General features: G+C 37.2%; 1 protein-coding gene and 2 long non-coding RNA genes across 3 annotated transcripts in view; 1 reads left to right on the forward strand and 2 right to left on the reverse strand.

The window, feature by feature from the left end:
• Positions 1 to 2,029: 2,029 nt before the first annotated feature.
• Positions 2,030 to 2,460, reverse strand: LOC121990057. The gene is made up of 3 exons (XR_006114428.1): positions 2,398 to 2,460; positions 2,182 to 2,281; positions 2,030 to 2,079 (listed from the first exon to the last, which is right to left on the reverse strand). It is a non-coding gene; the product is annotated as an uncharacterized LOC121990057 (long non-coding RNA).
• Positions 2,461 to 3,678: 1,218 nt separating this feature from the next.
• LOC121990058 lies at positions 3,679 to 4,987 on the reverse strand. The gene is made up of 3 exons (XR_006114429.1): positions 4,885 to 4,987; positions 3,835 to 4,322; positions 3,679 to 3,760 (listed from the first exon to the last, which is right to left on the reverse strand). It is a non-coding gene; the product is annotated as an uncharacterized LOC121990058 (long non-coding RNA).
• Positions 4,988 to 5,117: 130 nt separating this feature from the next.
• LOC121990891 (ethylene-responsive transcription factor 3-like) overlaps positions 5,118 to 22,791 on the forward strand; it is a 69,667-nt gene continuing 51,993 nt past the window's right edge. Inside the window, exon 1 of the mRNA XM_042544938.1 lies at positions 5,118 to 5,234. Coding sequence (XP_042400872.1) covers positions 5,118 to 5,234 — 117 coding nt within the window. The remainder of the gene's footprint in view (positions 5,235 to 22,791) is intronic.

Raw genomic sequence — 22,791 nt, forward strand, 5'->3', positions numbered from 1 at the left:
TTTGGGTACAATATACAACATTTTGACAATAAATAAAAAACTTATTAATCTTTTCCTACTCAATGGTTTATAAAAAACATCCAGTGCAAATTTCATTGATAAAAAACCTACATAATCAATATTTACAATGCAAATATTCCAACATTCAAACATCACAAAAGTACCAAACATCAACATTCAAACATCACAAAAGTTTACACAGCCAAAAGTTTATATATATCACACATATAGTCCAAAATATCATGTTTTGTTGGAGCACGTCTTCTCTACCTGTGCATCTTCTAAACAGCCTGAGTGTCTTCTAAACTGCAGCCTTTTCTGGTTTCTCCTCCCTCCTAGCTTCTCTTTTCTTCTCCTTTCACAGAAACTGCAGCATATGATTGCAAGTTAATTCATTTCCCAGGAGTAAATGGCATAAAAAATGGATCTCTTGGAAATTTCACACCTGACCTTATTACAGTTTTACAAAAACTCAGAGTAGTATGTCTTAAAAGACCAGCTATATGGCTTTACAAGTAACTCTTAAGTATGGTAAACCAAACCTATCAACTTTACATATACCAAAAAAAATTCTATCCAATTTGAAGCATATAGAATCTAGCTAAATTCACAGAGCAAGCAATGGCTTAGAGCAACAACCAGATTCTGGTTCTATCATCGAGCATCAAAAAAGCATTATAGAATCTAGCTAAATTAGACATGAAAAATCAAGTTCCTACTTATTTCCGGAGCATACAAAATCACAAATACAAACAAGGGCTGAAGCAACAAAGCAGCACACAGAGAATTAAACAAACAAGCTTTACTAATTTAAATTCACAGAGCAAGCAAATTGATCAACCCACAATTATCATAAGGATCTACTCTCTTGATACTCAAATAGACTCAGTAAACGGCCTAACTTCTAGCAGGAATCAAAATTCCTAACTATATTAGCATTTTCCCCAATTCATATTCGAATAAAATTCTCTGACAATCATGCAAAAGCATAGAGATGGTTTATTTAGTTTTTATACGGAATAGAGAGTAGAAAAGAGCAATCCAAACTTCCGACAACATCATAGAGGATACCGCTAATGAGATCATGGAAATCACATAGATAGAACTAGTAAAGAACATAAAAGCCCAAGATTTAACGATGAGACTGAGGGATTTAACAAAGGACCTGCATCTAACCATGTATCAAGCCAGAAATTAATATGATCTTCACCTAAACGCCATCTAATCTGCTCTTCTGCTACGTTTCTCATCTGTAACATCCTGTGCAGTTGCTAGATGTTTAAGTCTTGTTAAACAATGAGAGCGAGGATTGTTTAAGTCCTGTGCAGTTGCTAGATCATGTTTAACGTTGAATACTAATTGATTTCTGTAACGTCCTGTAACGTTGAATACTAACGTCCTGTGCAGTTGCTAGATCATGTTTAACGTCCTAGCTCTCATCTAATTCGAACAATGCTCATTGGATGCTCGAAAGCTTCAGGTTCGATATGCTTAGTTAATAGCCTTAACATGTGATTTTTGCAAAACATATGACATGATAATTGTAATTAGATTTTTTTTTTACTTGTAAAAAATCGCTATGGGCATTGAAACTTAACAGACTTTATTGATCTTAACACTTAACATCACAAATGTTCAAGCTTGCCACTTTTCCCTGCATCAATAATGCATTGAAACAAGGTATCACGCAACCAATCCAGGACAGTTTGCATGTCATTCGAAATTGAAAAGTAAACTTTTGTTAGCAAAAAAGACAACTTGATAACATGCACTTTGGAGGTGAGACTAGGGGAAATTATCAGGTCATTTTACACTATAATGGAATAAATCCTGGTTAGGACCTGATTAATATGGAACTAAATAGGCTACACTATACAAAAAAGTAAATTTCAATAGAGGGAGAATACATATAAAAATCATACTTTTAGTTCAAAGATGGAACAAACCTGAGCACGAATAAAGCCAGAAAGAGCAAAAGTGGTATACTGGCCGGTGTACACTCCATTATCATCCAAGTGTCCAATATTGATTTGGACGGATGCGTGATCCTTGGCAGTGATTAGTCTGTTCGTAGCAGAACTAGGGGAGAAAACGAAAGTTGGAAAAAAACATCACAATAATCAACATAATCGATCAATATATCCATGCTACAGAAGATCTAATTACTAATAAGATAATCACCATTTTCTAAGGATATAAAGATTCATCATTTCACCCGCTTCGTTCTGCATCTTGAAAGTGATATCACTTCCCTAGATTCACAAATATGTGACCAAATCACCTGATAACACAATAAAAACAATTAGGGAAAAATATTTGACCAAATCACCTTATAATAAACATAGCCTTCAAGCACATAAAATACGAAAATAAAATTCAAGAAACTCACAGACATACCACTACTTTGTGGACCCATGATAGAAACTACAGCATAGGAGAATCCATGCTCTGCCAACTTCACTAACTTCATAAAGTGTTCAAGACTCATGACATTGAATACACCATCTCCGTCAATCAGTTGGATAGAGCAACATTCATTAGCCATTTCTGCTTAAAAAAAAGAAGAAAACAGTAATTGATGTGAGGTCAAAAACAATCCTTTAACCGACACAATAGACATCAATTGAATTATTGCATTATGGAAGTGAAGTAATAATCCTTTAACATGACAGACATAATAGATTACTCATATCACAAGCCAATGCATATAACTTATCATACAACTATACTTATTGGTATTGATGGAGTCTATTTGTTGGTCCATTCCATTGGATTGTAGGTTATTTTCTTTGTAACGACTTGGATGCTGAGATCTCTAGTTATGGTATCATCTCCTAGAAGCCAACATGACTACATGAAAGGCAAGCAAGGTCATGGATTCTAGTGAGTACTTAGATAGCTTGAACCTTCCTAAAGTATCATCTCTAGTTATGGTACAATCGTTTTTCAGAAACTTAAGGGGAAGTTGTTGATGTAGTTGTACTTGAGTTGGACTCATTTTAATGTGTTAGTAAAATGTATGACGTTATGTTTAAGTTGGACAAAACCTCTATATCTTGAAGCTTTAATCCATACAACAAACTTTAATGAGAAAAGTAAATGACCAAATTAAAGATAAAAATATGTTATAGCTACATGCGCAAAAGGCAAAAATAACATATTCTGATGCATAAAGCAGTTATTGGGCTGCGCGAGTAATCCAATAAAGCATCAGGCTGAAGACATTCAGAACATAAAAATAGGGGAACTTAAAGAACAGTGATTATTGGGCTATCAGATCAAATACCAAACTAAAGCATCAGGCTGAAGACATTCAGAACATAAAAATAGGGGAACTTAAAGAACAGTGATTCCTATTTCAGAAATTCAGATATCATTTATTTGTAACACCCAAGAAATGTTGCAAGTATTCTGCAAACAAATCGAAGTAACATCAACCTTAAGTTTAGCATGGAAAACTTTTGATCGGGTTAAGTAGACATTACTGTCCTGTCTGAAAGGATCTCTTACTTCCAAAGGCAAGTAATTATCCTACAATAGTAGAAAACACAAGAGGAGAAAACTAAGTAATCTCAAGACAAAAGCAAGATGGATAAGTGAAGTATCAGATAACATAAAGAAGTAGCACCAGGGTTTAAATATTTCCAAACACTAGCCGGACTTGACAATCAATTTCACATACAACAATTACAGAAGAGTTGAACTTACTTTTGTATCGCTCTCCAATGCAGCTTTTGCTGAGCTCATTCCACCTCCGTATCTGCAAGTTGATGCAAGAACTAAACAAGTATTCCAAATTATAAACTTTGGAATAAACAAGGGAAAAGGTTATACCCTGGGATTGCCCTTTCGGAAGCTATGTATGTCAAAGATATTGAAGCACCGCTTGCCATGTTTAACGGAGACATCCAAAACAAAGTGAAGATGAGATATAAAATCTATGGTGATAACTGGTTAGTTCAGGTCAGTATGAACACTACTTCTAAATAGTTATGACCTATGCCGATATATTTCGATCATTTGTCCGACATGAGATTTCAATTTTCAAACATGTGTAAGGGGTATTCCTTTTCTATGCATGAAATTAGCTCATTAGTTCATGACAGAAATGGAACAATAGAGAAGACAGTAGTAGAAAGTATATCATGAGGAAAAAGCGATCTTGCTAGTTGATTCTGAATTTAACTATAATGAAAGAAAAAGGTAAAGTGCAAACCGTCGTAGTACAGCACAGAATTGCATTTGAGTGGTGCCAAAGCATCTTTAGAAGTGAATCACTGCCATCAGTGGAAGATTCAAGCAATTCTGATCCTGAATAAACCCTGTGCAAAGTAGCAAGGACATTTACATTATCAGATGCCACAAAGAAGATCTTGTATAAATGATTAGAAATGACAAATAAATTTGAGTAACCATTTAATTACTAAAAGTTTTTTCTGAACAGGTGTATATATATATTGGAAAACATTTGAAGCTGCAAAGAACACGGAATAATACGACTAGAAATATAACTTACGTTTGAATAATAAAGTCTTTTTCCCTCAATTAGTTAAGATCTTGAGGCACATAATGGTGACAGTGGACCAATTGGTCATTTGTGCGTGCCAAAGTGAAAAAAGACAAATCTTTGATGTAAATTAGTTGAAAATGTTACTATAGAAAATCGATTGGATAGATAGATATGCAATATCATTGGTTTTCCCTTTTCATATAAAAGAAGTTCATGCAAGACTCAACTTGTTAGAATATATACTTTGACAAGAACAAATATCTTCAGGATTTAAACTGGTGTATGTAGTGCAAACAATTCAAAGTTCATCTACTGTCTACCATATTATGACCGAAAACATATTTAAGAAAGTAATTGCTTATGGAATTAAAAACCTGTAGCTTTCAGAAATGCACCGAGCAAGTGTGTCGCCTTCCGTGCTTCCGTGTGGCATGCAAAGGTTATCATGAGACCCGAGATGTGATGGTGAAAGAATTAATGCTAGTTTTTTAACAGAAGCTTTGATGTTGTGAATGTATTGCCTAGCCATGGATACCACACTCTCTATGTGGTGGTTATATGAGCACTCAAAGCAATGAACCAAAACTAGGGCTCGCACCTGGTCGCGATGGCTGGCCACAAGAGAAAGCTGCTACAAGGTGTCGATGACCGGAGAATCAGGGCTGCGACAATCAGCAAATCGGAGCTATGGTACGGCCAATACATCGAGAGAGAGAGATATATGGTAAGCCAACCCTCGGATAATCGCAACACCGAGCTTCACCGGCGACTGCTGTGGCATAGCGTCGGGCGATGGCGTGAGGAGGCGCAGTCGACGATCTAGGGCAGAGTCGCGAGCGGAGGGGGAGGCTCAGCCGAGACACGTTGGAGAAAGAGATTGTTGCCGGCGGTGGGCTCGCGGCGGCCGGCGATCGGGCGAGGAGAGAGCGCGAGAGAGGAAGGGGAACCGCGAGGGAGAGGGAGAAGAGGAACGCTTGTAGCTTGCCTTCCCTCCTCAACGCTAGTCGGAAATGTCTTCGACGAAGGAATCAGATCTATGGGCGATGACAAGCTGATTATTGGGCTGCGCGAGTAATCCAGCTTTGCCCTGCAGGGAAGCGTCGCCCTCGCGGTCAGTGACGACTGGGAGGAGGATTTGTAGAAGTAGTGATTATTGGGCAGCGCAGCTTGGAGAGGAATGGAGAAGGGGCGACAGGTTTAGGGCTTGGAGAGGAAAGGAGAAGGGGCGGTGGGTTTAGGGCTTGGAGAGGAAAGGAGAAAGAAAAATATGAAGTAGATGAAGAGATCGTAAAGGAGGGGGAATGCGGCGGTAAAAACATTTCGAGGAGAGGGAAAGAAAAAATGCGGCGGCAAAAAATGGTGAAAGGGAAAAACGGTGAAGGGAAAAAATAATGGTATTCAACAACATTTAATAGACAACGGTTTTTAAAAACTGTTGTTGTAATCCCAAAAAATAGTGTACATAGACAACAATTTTCAAAAACTGTTGTTGTACCCTTTAAAAACCGTTGTTGTATCCCCCAAAAAACATAAATAGACAACGGTTTTTAAAAACCGTTGTCATAGGCCAAAAAAATTACTAAACGACAACAGTTTTTGTTAAAACCGTTGTTAAAAGGTAAAAAGACAACGGTTTGGTATAAAACCGTTGTCGTTTGAATGTTGTTGAATAACATTTTTCTTGTAGTGATTCATTTGTAGCCAAAGACCTCTTGATCTTCAGCTGTATTCCTCTCCTCTTCTTGGACGTTGTGTGGACGATGATCTACCAAGACAAAACCACCCTTCTTCTCTTTTCTTCCAAACCGCCGGCCACCAAGGGGAGATGCTCTAGGATGGGGCGCCTTCTCTTCTTCTTCCTCTTCTCCCTCTTCTTACTCTTCTTCAAGCCGCACAACACGGAGGAGGGGGGTGCCGACCATAAGCAAGGAGGAGGAGGGGGTCGCCGGCCACAAGGAAAGAGGAGGAGGGGGTGCCAACCACAAGGAAGGAGGAGGAAGGGGGCGCCAGCCACAAGGAGGAGGGGAAGAATTGTGCCGGCGACCCTAAGCAAAGGCAGCGAAGGCTTGTGGGAAAAATTATGTTTTGGTGGTACCACCTACTCCCTTTTATAAGCTTGCCGCTGGCCCTAGGTAAGGCAGAGAAAACCAAACCAAAACCTTAACCGGATGGGTGGATGCGTAGCTTTATATAGAGGCTACAATAGGGACCTAGAGGAGGATTTGGTTTAAGTCTCCTGATGGGCTTGGGCTTCCTGTGTTCGGCCCGAACACCCAACCCAAGTCCATCAATAATAACTCATACCACTAAAAGGTTATTATTGAACTACCGCACCAATCCCATATTACAATATGGGCTCCTTCTTATCATGAGTGCATTAATATCCCTATGATTAAGATATCGTATGTCCGTTAATTAAATGAGTTATTGACAACTAAATTAATTAACATCTAATTACAAGAGTAGTACCACTCAACTTTATTATCATGCCGGACTAAGTCCACCTGCAGGGTTTACATGATAATGCTTATGAGCTCCTAAAGGGGACATCATCAGCCTAAATAATTAGGACACAGATTCCTTCTATAATCAACAACACACAATATAAATAATACTATCTCCCAACTCATCGACCCTATTGATTTAACGAATAAATGTCACCCATTGATAAGTTAAAGAAATAAATACTAAGTATACGTGCTTATTATTATATAGGGATTAAGAGAATGCACATCCATAATAATAGAGGTTCTGTTCTTTTATGTAGTCAGTACAAATCAAACAACCTCAAACAGTCCTGCTCAATACACACATAGTGTACTAGTGTAATTTTATAGTCAAGGCAGACTAATACCAAATTACATAACAACTGTTCCAATGGTTTTTCCAAATTCATCTTGGTTGTGAGCTACTATTTATAATTTATAAGGAACTGATAACATGATCTTCTATGTGACACCACACACCATGTTATCTATAATATAAAATAAATAGGCAACTGCATTGACATATATATAAATATAAAATGTAAATATTTGATCAAAGTGATTCTCATTTCAAAATATTTCAAAACAGATGTTCATACAAAAGCTAGGCTTATAGTATACATCTCAACAATTTCCCACTTATACTAAAAGACTATGCTGCCATAAATGCAGCCATACATCTGATTCCCTTCCCCTTAACATGCCTATCAAAAGCTCTCGCTGGAAGAGGCTTAGTGAAAGGATCCGCCAGGTTATCTGCTGATGTAATCTTGGCGACAACAGCCTCTCCTCGTTTTACGATATCTCGTTTCAGGTGGTACTTGCGCTCAATGTGTTTACTTGCCTTATGTGCTCGTGGTTCCTTCGAGTTTGCTACTACACCACTGTTGTCATAATAAATTGTGATAACTTTGGGCAAACTAGGAATCACATCTAAGTCCATCAAGAAGTTTATGAGCCATACAGCTTCTTTGGCTGCTGCAGAGGCTGCCACATACTCTGCTTCCATGGTGGAATCCGAAATGCATTTCTACTTAACACTCCTCCATGTTATGGCTCCACCTCCTAAAGTAAACACATACCCTGAGGTTGACTTACAACTGTCCCTATCTAATTGGAAGTCCGAATCCGTGAAACCCAAAGGGAGCAAATCATCTGCCTAGTAAACCAGCATATAATCTCTAATCATTCTCAGGTACTTTAATATATGCTTTACGGCAGTACAATGTTCCGGTCCTGGGTTACTTTGATATCTGCTGATCATGCCCATGGTTTTATCTCTCGTACATTGCATCGCATACATTAGGATTCCTACAGCCGAAGCATAAGGAACTGCCTTCATCTCCTCTATCTACTTTGGTGTCTTAGGACACATTTCTTTAGATAAAGGTACTCCATGCTGAAAATGTAGAAAATCTTTCTTGGAGATTTGCATGCTAAAACGAGCTAGGATAGTATCGATATATGAAGCTTGGGATAGGCACAACATCCTTTTCTTGCGATCCGTTATTACTTTGATCCCAAGAATATGTCCACATTCTCCCAAGTCCTTCATATCAAACTATTTGGACATCCATACCCTTACGTCTGACAATACTTTCACATTGTTTCCAATGAACAAAATGTCATCTACGTATAGTACAAGAAATACCACTACGTTTTTGTCACTTTTCTTGTATACACAAGACTCATCCGGACACTGAATGAATCCATGAGACTAGATCACTTCATCAAACTAGATGTTCCAAGTTCTTGAAGCTTGCTTCAGTCCATAAATGGATCGATTGAGCATACATACAAGATACTCTTTGCCCTTCACAATGAATCCCTCTGGTTGATTCATATAGACGTTTTCTTCAAGACTTTCGTTAAGGAAAGTTGTCTTGACATTCATTTGTCAAACCTCATGATCCATATGAGCAGTAATAGATAAAAGAATCCGAATAGACTTAAGCATGGTTACCGACGAAAAAGTTTCCTCATAATTGATTCTCTCTTTCTAAGTATACCCCTTTGCAACAAGCTTCGCTTTAAAGGTTTCCACTTGCCTGTCTGTTCCTCTTTTTCTTTTTGTAGACCTATTTACATCCAATGGCATTTACACCATTTGGTGGTTCTACAAGCTCCCAGACCTGATTATAATGCATAGATTCTATTTCAGAGTTCATTGCACTTTGCCAAGATGCTGCATCTTTATCTTGGAGTGCTTCATCATATGTCCAGGGATTAGCTTCATGTTACCCAGGGATCAATTCTGAAGACTCTCCCAAAAATATGAATCTTTCAGGTTGTTTAACAACCTTCCCATTTCGACGAGGCACTACATATAATTGTGCATCATTTGTGACACGTGTTGCAGTTACTTGTGGTATCTCATCTTGTACTGTTGGTACTAAAGTTGAAGTGTCCTCTCTTATTTCCTCAAGAACAATTTTACTCATGGGCTTGTGATTCATTACATAGTCCTCTTCTAAAAATCGGGCATTGGTGCTGACAATGACCTTCTGATCTTTAGTACTATAAAACAAATCACCATTTATTCCTCTAGGATATCCCACGAACAAGCGAACTTTTATATGTGATTCCAACTTATCAGCGTCTCCCTTCAGCACATGTACTGGACTACCCCAAATCTGAATGTGTTTCAAACTAGGCTTACGCTCATTCCACAATTCTATGGGAGTAGAGGGTACTGACTTTGAAGGTACCAAGTTAATAATGTACGCAGTCATTTCTAGGGCATATCCCCAAAACGAATTTGGTAATTATGAACAACTCATCATTGATCTAACCGTTTCTATAAGAGTCCTATTCCTTCGTTCCGCCACACCATTTTGTTGGAGTGTACTAGTTGCAGACAATTGGAATTGAATCCCAGTCTCTGATAAGTAACTCCTAAACTCTCCTAAAATGTACTCTCCACCACAATCAGACCGTAGTGTCTTGATAGTTTCACCATGACGTTTCTCCACATCTGCCTTGTATTCTTTGAACTTATCAAAGCACTCAGACTTATGGCACATGAAGTAAATGTACTCATATCTCGGACAGTCATCTATAAAAAAATTCAAATATTCAAAATCACCTCTTGCTTGGATAGTCATAGGCCTACATAAATCAGAACGAACCAATTCCAACACTTCTTTAGCTCTATACCCCTTTTCCTTAAAAGGCCTCTTGTCATTTTTCTTTCCAAGCAAGACTCGCAGGTAGGAAAGTTTTCCCCTACCAATGAACCCAAAGGTCCATCGGCTATTAACCTTTGAATCCTACTCAAGTTAATATAACCCAACCTTAGATATCTTAGATATGTTTAGTTCATTTCCGAAGGTTGCTTTCTCTTATTAGAATTAGAAAATATGTTATTAATTTCCATTTGTTGCATCGTGAGAGTTATTGGATTAAGAGTATACAAATTGCCAACCAACGCACCAGAACAGATAACCACCCTATTTTTCTTGACAACCACTTTGTCATCAAAAGAAACAGAATATCCATCCATAAATAATTTAGAAACTAAAATCAAATTCTTTCTAAAACATGGTACGTAAAGACAATTTTTCAAAATCAAAGTTTTATTCCTATCAAAAGATAAATAAACATATTCCATTACAACAACCACCACTCTCAAAGCATTGTCCATGTAGATGGTGATCTCCCCTTCATGTAGTCATGATCAATGGAACCCCTGCAATGAATTGCAGACATGATCAATGGCTCCCATATCTGAGGGGTTTCATAGAACCCCTGCAATGAATTACAGACATGATCAATGTCTCCCATATCTACACACCAGGTACCGGTAGATAACATCGCGAAACATGTTTCAACAACTAATGAATAAGATATACCTTTATTGTTCTCCTTTTTATGAGGACAGTCCACCTTCCAATGTCCATACTGCTTGCATGTGAAGCACTTACCTTTCGGCTTCTTCACACCTGCCTGCGACCCAGTCCCTAGAGGTTGAATCACTTTCTTTACCGAACTAACTTGTTTCTTCTTCTTCTTTCCGCCTTTTGGCGTAGAGGCAGAAACATTTTCAACGATGTGAACTTGTAAACTTTGACGAAATAACCCTTCTGCTGCTTGGAGTTCTGTCAGAAGTTCCACCAACGAATAAACCCTTTTGTTCATGTTGTAATTTAGGCGGAACTGCTCAAAACTTTGGGCAGCATTTGGAGAATGATATCGACCTGGGGTTCCCCATCAATTTCAGCTCCAAGGACTTCCATCTCATTCAAATGAGCCACCATCTTGAGGATATGATCCCTCATGGGTGCCCCTCAGTTATGGTGGTCGTCATTAAGTTTCTCATGGTCTCCTGCCTAGCAGCCCGATTCTGATGTCTGAAGAGTTCCTTGAGATTGAGCATCATGTCATAGGTAGTGGGTAGTGGCTGATGCTGATATTGCAGCACATTTGACATAGAAGCCAAAATGTAACACCGCGCCATCTCATCTGCCTTGACCCATTTCCTATGTCTCTCTATCTACTAGTCACTAGAATCCTCTAGGATAGACCTCAAGAAGTACGAACTTGTATTCTTCAGTAGTTAAGACAATGTCCAAGTTTCGTTTCCAATCAATATAATTTAGACCAGTAAATTTGTTTTTTTTTTAAATAACAGCAAGAGGATTGAAAGCCATTTTGAAATCCTAAGAATCACAAAATAAAATGTTTGGTCAAAACTTTAGAATTTAAAATATTATTGATTCCTCGATCAATATAATTTAAATTCACCAACACCTCAAAACACCGTGAATTTGGTATGCCACGATAGTGTGGACATATACTAATTCAAATATTTGTAAGAGGATATTTTATCCATTAATTTTATTATCTTGTCAACCTAACTTTATGACAAATAAAATTAATAGTTGGTTCATCTTCAGTTACACAAATAATAGCAGTGACTCCGATGGGGAGGATACTATTAAATCCGCCTAAGTATATACCATTACTTGATACTTAGTCTATTAATTAGGATTGTGCCCTTCAGATGGAGAAGATCACACATGCCTAAATAATTTCCTATAATCATCCATAGAGGAAGTTTGATCTAGTGATCCGCAAATAAACTCATCCGATATAGAGGAAGACACTTAAAGCCAACGCGTAAGTTTGAATGCATCACTTACAAACCAGTAATGGAGACCGTGAAATTTATTCAAATAATCCCTCTCCTACTTAGTTATTTAAATTGAGGAATTTTAACATGCACACACATCACAGCACACATAAACCATCATCACAGCACACACAAACAGCATATAAAGGCAATAAATATGAAAATAAAATTTCCAACTATTATGGCCTCATCCAATGTTGTCCTCTAATATGCCGCCGATGGATCAAGCTATCGCATCTATCTTGCTTCCTTCTTTGCCGTGGCTCCGGCCCTCAAAATAGCACCACGCATAGCAAGGATACAAGCCACCAAAAAAAAAAAATTTACATTTATCAATGAAATATTCCACAAAGGAATTTACATGTAATCTAGATCGATCAGAATGTAAAAAAAAATAATAATACGACAACCGGTCGTATTTAATTATTACAATCATGTAGACACAACAACCTCGACATGCCCGAGAGTTCAAATCATACACAAACACACAAAGCCATAATAGTTGGATATAGGATGCCTGCAACCACAGAGTTATTCTTTCTAGCACATCCAACTATTATCCTGCCTAAACTTATATATGAGCGGTGCATAATTTAACCGAAAACCAATCACATAGAACTAGAAAACATGCTCTGATACCACTTAAAGGCGCCGGAATTTTGTTCTATTTCAATTTCCATGTACAAAAAAAATTGTACAACAACAGAACTTTTCCTAGCAACCCGCATGTTAAATCAAACATGTGATTGATCAATCAAGCAAGTTCTTGAATGATCAAAGCACACCTTGATCGAAGTACAAGATCGCTGGCCTCTTGTGTTGGTAATCAAAATTGATACAAAGAAAACTTAAACTAATTACGCAGTGGAATTAAAGAACTAGTTGTTGTTGGTTGCTACTCGGAATATCGTACTGGTTCCCCTGTACAAAAATTTTATACAAGTCCCAAACCTTTCCTAACAATCTATTGTGTTCTTTAGAAATTATATTTGGAATAGCAAATAGAACTTAACATTATTGATTCCAAATTCAACTTATCTGCTCTTAGAGGTTTAGACTTGGATCACAAATGATGCTTAACATTATTAATCCAAATCCACCCATGTTACAAAGTTAATTAAATATTTATTTCATAGATCGGCTGCCAGGTTAAACATGGCGAGGTACTAGGCCTTGTTGGGTATGGGATCATCAATCACTTCCTAGACAAAGCCTTTCAACGAAATTCAATATTTAATCTCCTTATAGTAACCCTAGGATTAACCACTAAGAACAATCGAATCACAAGATCAAAAAACAAAAGAAACACATAATCGAAACATAAAATCGATTGCCTAGAATCGTTAGCCTCTTGTTTTCGGTATTTCAAAAATCCGTACATAGAAAACTAGTATGATGCAGAATAAAGCAACTAGTTATACCTTTCTTTGTAAACAAAAACCTCTTGACTTTCTATTGTATTCCTCTTCTTCTCTTGGATGTCGTATGGGTGACGATCTACCAAGAAGAAATCCACGAAAGCCTTCTTCTCTTCCTCCAAGCTCCGGCCACCAAAGGGATCTAGACAAGAGGGTCTCCTTTCTCTTCTTCTTCTCCTCCTAGTAACCGGCCACCAAAGCTCCTTGTAGTCTTGATGCTGCCGACCATAATGTGTAAAACAAAAGGAGAAGAAAGAAAGGAAGAGGGCCGACCACCAAAGGAAAAGAAAGAGGAACAATAGAATAGAAGCTATGTTCCATGAAGGCACCCTTTACCTCTCTTTTATATTCCTTGGTGAATCCAAAAAAGGAAAGTTTTATAACAAAAATAAAACTTCCTTTTCTATACATGATATAGCTGGCCACCTCTTGTAAAACAAACAAGGAAAGATTTTAAATAAAAATTAAAATCTCTCTTTAAAATATCCCTTTTGTGGTTAGCTATAAAAGGAAAGTTTTATAAATTACAATCTCTCTCTTTTAAATCCTTTTATGGATATCTATAAAAGATAAGATTTAAAAATAAAACTCCATTTATATCTTGGTTACAAAAAGGAGAGTTTTCTTAAAAATTAAAATCTTTCTCTTAACATTATAGATATCTACAAATAAGGAAAGATATATAATCTCTCTTTTAATCCTTTGTAGAAAATCAATAAAAGGAAAGATTTTAAAATTAAAACTCTCTTTTAAAACCATGAGGATAAAAACATAAAAGGAAAGATTTTATTAAAATTCGATTTTTAATAAAATTTCCTTTCCTTTCCTTACTTGGCCGGCCACTTGCATGGCCACCAAGCAAGGCTTGGTCGACCCTAGCTTGAGCTCTAAGCTTGGCTTGGCCGGCCCCTTTCTTGGGCTCCAAGCAATGATAGGTGCTGGCCCCTAGTATGGGCTAAGAGACTAGGCTTTGGGTTGATATAAGACTATATATAAGAGGCTACAATACGGACCGAGTGGAGGAATTGGTTTTGGTCTCCCGATGAGCTTGAGGTTCCCGTATTCGCCCCGAACACCCAACTCAAGTTCATCAATAATAACTCATACCACTAAAGAGCTACTATTGAACTACCATACCAATCCCAAATTATATTATTGGCTCATTCTTATTATGATTGTGTTAATCTCCCTGTGTTTAAGATATCGAATGCCCACTAATTAAATGAGTTACTGACAACTCACTTAATTAATATCTAGCTCCAAGAGTAGTACCACTCAACCATATTGTCATGTCGAACTAAGTCCACCTGCAGGGTTTACATGACAATCCTTATCAGCTCCTCAAGGGGACATCATCAACCTAGATTACTAGGACATAGTTTCATTCTATAATCAACAACACACCATATAAATAATATCATTTTCCAACTTATCGGGCCTATTGATTTATCGAATTAAATTGAACCCTTTGATAAATTAAAGAAATAAATATTAAGTATATGTGCTTGTTATTATATCATGATTATGAGCACGTACTTCCATAATAACAGAGGTGTTATTCTTTTAAAGAGTCAGTATAAAAAGAAACTACCTTAAATGGTCCTGCTCAATACACTCATAGTGTACTAGTGTAATTTATTAGTCAAGATAAATTAATACCTAATTACACTACAACTACTCCAATGGCTTGTCCCATTCCATCTTGGTTGTGAGCAACTATTTATAATTTATAAGGAACTAATAACATGATCATCTGTGTGTCTCCTCACACCATGTTATCTACAATATAAATTAAATGGACAACTACACTTAGCATAAATGTAGACATTTAACCAATGTGATTCTTATTTCAAAATAAATGTTTACAAAAACTAGACTTTTAGTATACACTCTAACAATCTCCCACTTATACTAAAAGACTATGTTGCCATATACACTGCCATACATCTGATTCCATCCCCTCAACATGGCGATCAAAAGCTTTCACCGGAAGGGCCTTCGTGAAAGGATCTACTAGGTTATCTACTGATGCAATCTTGGCGACAACAACTTCTCCTAGCTTTACGATGTCTCGTATTAGGTGGTACTTGTGCTCAATGTGTTTACTCACCTTATGGGCTCGTGGTTCCTTCGAGTTAGCTACTGCACCACTATTATCACAATAAATTGTGATTATTTTGGGTAAACTAAGAATCACATCTAAGTCCATCAAGAAGTTCCTGAGCCATACAGCTTCTTTGGCTGCCTCAGAGGCTGCCACATACTCAGCTTCCATGCTTGAGTCTGAAACGCATTTCTGCTTAACACTCTTCCATGCTATGGTTCCACCTCCTAAAGTAAACACATAGCCTGATGTTGACTTACTATTGTCTCTATCTGATTGGAAGTCAGAATCCATGTAACCCACAGGGAGCAAATCATCTACTTGGTAAACCAACATATAATCTCTAGTCCTTCTCAGATACTTTAATATATGCTTTAGGGCAGTCCAATGTCCCTGTCCTGGATTACTTTGATATCTGCTAACCATGCCCATGGTAAAACAGATATCCGGTCTTGTGCATAACATAGCATACATTAGGCTTCCTACAGCTGAAGCATAAGGAACTACCTTCATTTCTTTTATCTCTTTTGATGTCTTCGGAGACATCTTTTTAGATAAAGATACTCCATGCCTAAAAGGTAGAAAACCTTTCTTGGAGTCTTGCATGCTAAAACGAGCTAGGATCATATCGATATTGAAGCTTGGGATAAGCACAACATTCTTTTCTTGCGATGCCTTATTACTTTTATCCCGAGAATATATGCACATTCTCCCATGTCCTTCATATCGAATTCTTGGATAATCATACCCTTACTTTCGACAACACTTTGATATTGTTTCCAACTAACAAAATGTCATCTACGTATAGTACAAGAAATACCACCACATTTCCATCACACTTCTTGTATACACAAGACTCATTCGGATACTGAATAAATCCATACAACTGGATTACTTCATTAAACCGGATGTTCCAAGACCTTGAAGCTTGCTTCAGTCCATAAATAGACCGATTGAGCTTACATACTAGATGCTCTTTGCCTTTTACAATAAACTCCTCTGGTTGCTTCATATGGATGTTTTCTTCAAGACTTCCGTTAAGGAAAGCTGTCTTGACATCCATTTTCTAAACCTCATAATCCATATGAGCAGCAATAGATAAGAGTATCCAGATAGACATAAGAATAGCTATTGGCGAACAGGTTTCCTCATAATCGATTCCCTCTTTCTGTGTATACCCTTTCGCAACAAGTCTTGCTTTGAAGGTTTCCACCTTCCCATCTGTTCCTCTTTTCCTTTTGTAGATCCATTTACATCCAATAGCTTTTACACTATTTGATGGTTCTACTAGCTCCCAGACTTTGTTAGAATACATAGATTCTATTTCTGAATTCATTGCTTTTTGCTAAGATGCTACATCTTTATCTTGGAGTGCTTCGTCATATGTACGAGGATCAAGTTCATGTTTACCTGGGATCAAGTCCGATGACTCTTCCAAAAACATGAATCTTTCAGGTTGCCTAATACCCCTCCCACTACGATGAGGCACTGTTTGTAGTTGTGTATCATTTGTGATACGTGTTGCAGTTTCTTGTGATATTTCATCTTGGAGTGTTGGTACTAAAGTAGGCGTACCCTCTCTTATTTCTTCTAGAACAATTTCACTCATGGGCTTGTGGTTTATTACATAGTCTTCTTCTAAAAATCGGGCATTCGTTCTAACAATGACCTTCTGATCTTTAGGACTATAAAACAAACCACCTTTTGCTCTTTTGGGATAACCTATAAACAAGCGAGCTTCTGTATGAGATTCCAACTTATCAGTATCTCCCTTCAGCACATGTGCTGGACTACCCCAAATCCGAATATGACTCAGGCTAGGCTTACGCCCATTCCATAATTTCATGGGAGTAGAGGGTGTTGACTTAGAAGGTACCAAGTTCAAAATGTACATTGCCGTTTCTAAAGCATATCCCCAGAATGAATTTGGTAATTCTAAATAACTCATCATCGATCTAACCATTTCCATAAAGTCCTATTCCTTCGTTCTGCCACACCATTCTGTTGGGGTGTACCAGGTGCAAACAATTGGGATTGAATCCCAACCTCTGATAAGTAATTCCTAAACTCTCCTGAGAGGTACTCGCCACCACGATCAGACCGTAGTGTCTTGATACTTTTACCGTGACATTTCTCCACAACATCCTTGTACTCTTTGAACTTATCAAAGCGCTAAGACTTGCGATGCAACAAGTAAATGTATCCATATCTCGAATAGTCATATATGAAAGAGACGAAATGTTCGAAACCACCTCTTGCCTGGATAGTCATAGGTCCACACAAATCAGAATGAACCAATTCCAGCACATCTTTTACTCTATACCCCTTAGCCTTAAAAGGTCTCTTGGTCACTTCCAAGCAAGATTCACAAGTTGGAAAGTTTTCTAACACTAATGAACCCAAAAATCCATCGGCTATTAGCCTTTGAATCCTACTCAGGTTAATATGACCAAGTCTTAGATGCCAAAGATATGTTTGGTTCATATTTGAAGGTTCCTTTCTCTTATTAGAATTAGAGGATGTGTTATTAATTTCTATTTGTTGCTTTGTGGGAGTTATCAGATTTAGAGTATAGAAATTATCAACTAATGTACCAAAATAGATAATTACCCTATTTTTCTTGACAACCACCTTGTCATCAAAAGAAACAGTATATCCATCCATAAACAGTTTAGAAACCAAAATTAAATTCTTTCTAAAACTTTGAACATAAAGACAATTTCTCAAAAATAAAAGTTCTATTCCTATCAAATGATAAGTAGACATCTCCCACTGCAACAGTCGCCCCTTTCGTAGCATTGCCCATGTAGACGGTTATCTCTCCCTCATATAGTTGTCGAGTTTCTTGGAACCCCTGCAATGTATTGCAGACATGATCAGTGGCTCCTGTATCTACACACTAGGTACTGGTAGATAACACCGCTAAACATGTTTCAACTACAAGAGAATAAGATATATCTTTATTGTTCTCTTTCCTACAAGGACAGTCCACCTTCCAATGTCCAGACTACATGCAAATAAAGCACTTGCCCTTCAACTTCTTTACTCCTGCTTTAAGTCCAGTACCTAGAGATTGTTTCACTTTCTTTACCGAGCCAGCTTGTTTCTTATTCTTCTTCTTTCCTTTAGACTTAGAAGTAGAAACATTTTTAGCAAAGTGAATTTGAGAATTATAACAAAATAGCCCTTCTGCTACCTGAAGTTCTGTCAGTAGTTCTGCTAATGAATAAATCCTTTTATTCATATTGTAGTTCAGGCAGAACTGCTCAAAACTTTTGGGTAGCGTTTGGAGAATGATATCGACCTGGGTTTCCCCATCGATTTCAGCTCCAAGGATTTGTATCTTGCTCAAGTAAGCCATCATATTTAGGATATGATCCCTTACGGGTGTCCCCTCTGACATGGTGACTGTCATTAATTTTCTCATTGCCTCTTGCCTAGCAGCCCGATTCTGGTGTCCGAAGAGTTCCTTGAGATTGTTCATCATGTCATAGGCAGTTGGCAAGTCCTAATGCTGATGCTGCAGCATATTTGACATTGAAGCCAAAATGTAACACTGCGTCATCTCATCTACCTTTACCCATTTCTTATGATACTCAATCTCCTCTTCACTAGAATTACTATTAGGCATATTAGGGCAGATCTCTAACAGTACAAACTTATAACCTTCAGCAGTTAGGATAATGTCCAGGTTTCTTTTCCAATCTATGTAATTGGGACCAGTAAGTTTGTTCTCTTTCAGAATAATATCCAATGGGTTGAAAGTCATCCTAAGAATCACAAAATAAGTTTTGGTCAAGACTTTAAAATTTAGAATAATATTGAGTCCTCAAACAATATTATTTAAATTCACCAACACCTCAAAACATCGTGAATTTTGTATGCCACGTTAGTTTGGACGTATACAAAATCAAACATTTGTAAGAGGAGGTTTTACCTATTAATTGTATTTTTGTCATCCTAACTTTATGACAAATAAAATTAATAGTTGGTATTCCTTTGGTCACACAAATAATAGCTGTGACTTCGTTGGGGAGGATACTATTAAATGCACCTAAATGTATACCATTATTTGATACTTAGCCCATTAAATAGGATTGTGCCCCTTCAGTTGGAGAAGATCACACGCTCCTAAATAATTTCCTATAACCATCCATAAAGGAAGTTTGATCTAGCAATTCGCAAACAAACTCATCTGAAGTGGAGGGTGGCACTTAGAGCCAACGCGCAAGTTTGTTTGCATCACTTACAAACCAATAATGGAGACCGTGGAATTTATTTACTAATCCCTCTCCCACTTAGTTTTTTTTAAGATAAGGATTTTATCATGCACACACACATCACAGCAAATAAAAGCAATAAATATGGAAAAATAATTTTCCAACTATTATGGCCTCTTCCATCACTGTCCTCTGTGTGCTACTAACCCAAGCTGTTGCCATCTTTTGCCACCGTAATCGGGTCTAGTCGCCTCATCTATCTTGCTTCTTTTTTCGTTGCGCCTCTGGTCCTCAAATAGCACCATGCCTTGCAAGGATACGATCCGCGACAAAAATAGAATTTTACATTTATCAATCCTATATTCCATGAAGGAATGTACATGTAATCTAGATTGAACAAAAAGTAAAATCCTAAAACTAATACAGCTCCTGTTGTATTTAATACATACAATCATGCACACACATAAAATGCCCTCGACATGTCCGAGGGTCCAATCACACACAAACACATTAGAGCCATAATAGTTGGATCTAGGATCCCTGCAATCACAGAATTAATTTATTTGCACATCCTACTATTATCATGCCTAAAATATGTATGACATGTGCATAATTAAACTGAAAACCCAAAACACACAGAGGCAATATCCTAGCTCTAATACCAATTGTTGGTTGCTACTCGAAATATCGTACTGGTTCCCCTGTACAAAAATTTTATACAAGTCCCAAACCTTTCCTAACAACCTATTGTTTTCTTTAAAAATTAAATTTGGAATCGCAAACAGAACTTAACATTATTGATTCCAAATTCAACGTATCTTTTCTTAGAGGTTTAGACTTGGATCGCAAATGATGCTTAATATTATTAATCCAAATCCACCCATGTTACAAAGCTAATTAAATATTTATTTCAGAGATCAGCTTCCAGGTTAAACATGGCGAGGCACTAGGCCTTCTTGGGTATGGGATCATCCACCACTTCCTAGACAAAGCCTTTCAACGAAATTCAATATTTAATCTCCTTATAGAAACCCTAGGATTAACCACTAAGAACAATCAAATCACAATATTGAAAAACAAAAGAAACACATAATCGAAACATAAAATCGACTGCCTAGAATCGTTAGCCTCTTGTGTTTGGTATTTCAAAAATCCATACAAAGAAAACAAGTATGATGCGGAATAAAGCAACTAGTTATACCTTTCTTTGTAAACAAAAACTCTTGACCTTCTATTGTATTCCTCTTCTTCTCTTGGACGTCGTATGGGCGACGATCTACCAAGAAGAAATCTACGAAATCCTTCTTCTCTTCCTCCAAGCTCTGACCACTAAAGGGATCTAGACAAGAGGGCCTCCTTTCTCTTCTTCTTCTCCTCCTAGTAACCGGCCACTAAAGCTCCTTGTAGTCTTGATGCCGCCGACCATAATGTGGAAAACAAAAGGAGAAGAGAGAAAGGATGAGGGCCGACCACCAAAGGAAAAGAGAGAGGAACAATAGAATAGAAGTTATGTTCCATGAAGGCACCCTTTACCTCTCTTTTATATTCCTTGGTGAAACTATAAAAGGAAAGTTTTATAACAAAAAATAAAACTTCCTTTTCTATACATGATATGGCCAGCCACCTCTTGTAAAACAAACAAGGAAAGATTTTAAACAAAAATTAAAATCTCTCTTTAAAATATTCCTTTTGTGGTTAGCTATAAAAGGAAAGTTTTATAAATTACAATCTCTATCTTTTAAATACTTTTATGGATATCTATAAAAGATAAGATTTAAAAATAAAACTCCTTTTATATCATGGTTACAAAAAGGAGAGTTTTCTTAAAAATTAAAATCCTTCTCTTAACATTATAGATATCTACAAATAAGGAAAGATATCTAATCTCTCTTTTAATCCTTTGTAGAAAATCTATAAAAGGAAAGATTTTAAAATTAAAACTCTCTTTAAAACCACGAGAATAAAAATATAAAAGGAAAGATTTTATGAAAATTTTATTTTTAATAAAATTCCCTTTCCTTTCCTTACTTGGCCGACAACTTGCTTGGCCACCAAGCAAGGCTTGGCTGGCCCTAGCTTGAGTTCCAAGCTTGGCTTGGCCGACGCCTTTCTTGGGCTCCAAGCAAGGATAGGGGCCGACCCCTAGCATGGGCTAAGAGACTAGGCTTTGGGTGGATATAAGATTATATATAAGATGCTACAATAAGGACCGAGAGGAGGAATTGGTTTGGTCTCCCGATGAGTTTGAGCTTCCCGTGTTCGCCTCGAATACCCAACTCAAGTTCATCAATAATAACTCATACCACTAAAGAGATGCTATTAAACTACCGCACCAATCCTAAATTACATTATGGGCTCCTTCTTATTATGAGTGTGTTAATCTCCTTGTGTTTAAGATATCAAATGCCCACTAATTAAATGAGTTACTGACAACTCAATTAATATCTAGCTCCAAGAGTAGTACCACTCAACCTTATTATCATGTCGGACTAAGTCTACCTGCAGGGTTTATATGACAATTCTTATCAGCTCCTCAAGGGGACATCGTCAACCTAGATTACTAGGACATAGTTTCATTCTATAATCAACAAAACACCGTATTAATAATATCATTTCCCAACTTATCGGGCCTATTGATTTATCGAACTAAATCGCACCTTTTGATAAATTAAAGAAATAAATATTAAGTATATGTGTTTGTTATTATATCATGATTAAGAGCATGCACTTCCATAATAACAGAGGTGTTCTTCTTTTAAAGAGTCAGTATAAAAAGAAACTACCTCAAATGGTCCTGCTCAATACACTCATAGTGTACTAGTGTAATTTATTAGTCAAGATAAACTAATACCTAATTACACTATAACCACTCCAATGGTTTGTCCCATTCCATCTTGGTTGTGAGCAATTGTTTATAATTTA

The sequence above is a fragment of the Zingiber officinale genome, chromosome 6B, assembly GCF_018446385.1.
Source record: "Zingiber officinale cultivar Zhangliang chromosome 6B, Zo_v1.1, whole genome shotgun sequence".
Classification (NCBI taxonomy): Eukaryota; Viridiplantae; Streptophyta; class Magnoliopsida; order Zingiberales; family Zingiberaceae; genus Zingiber; species Zingiber officinale.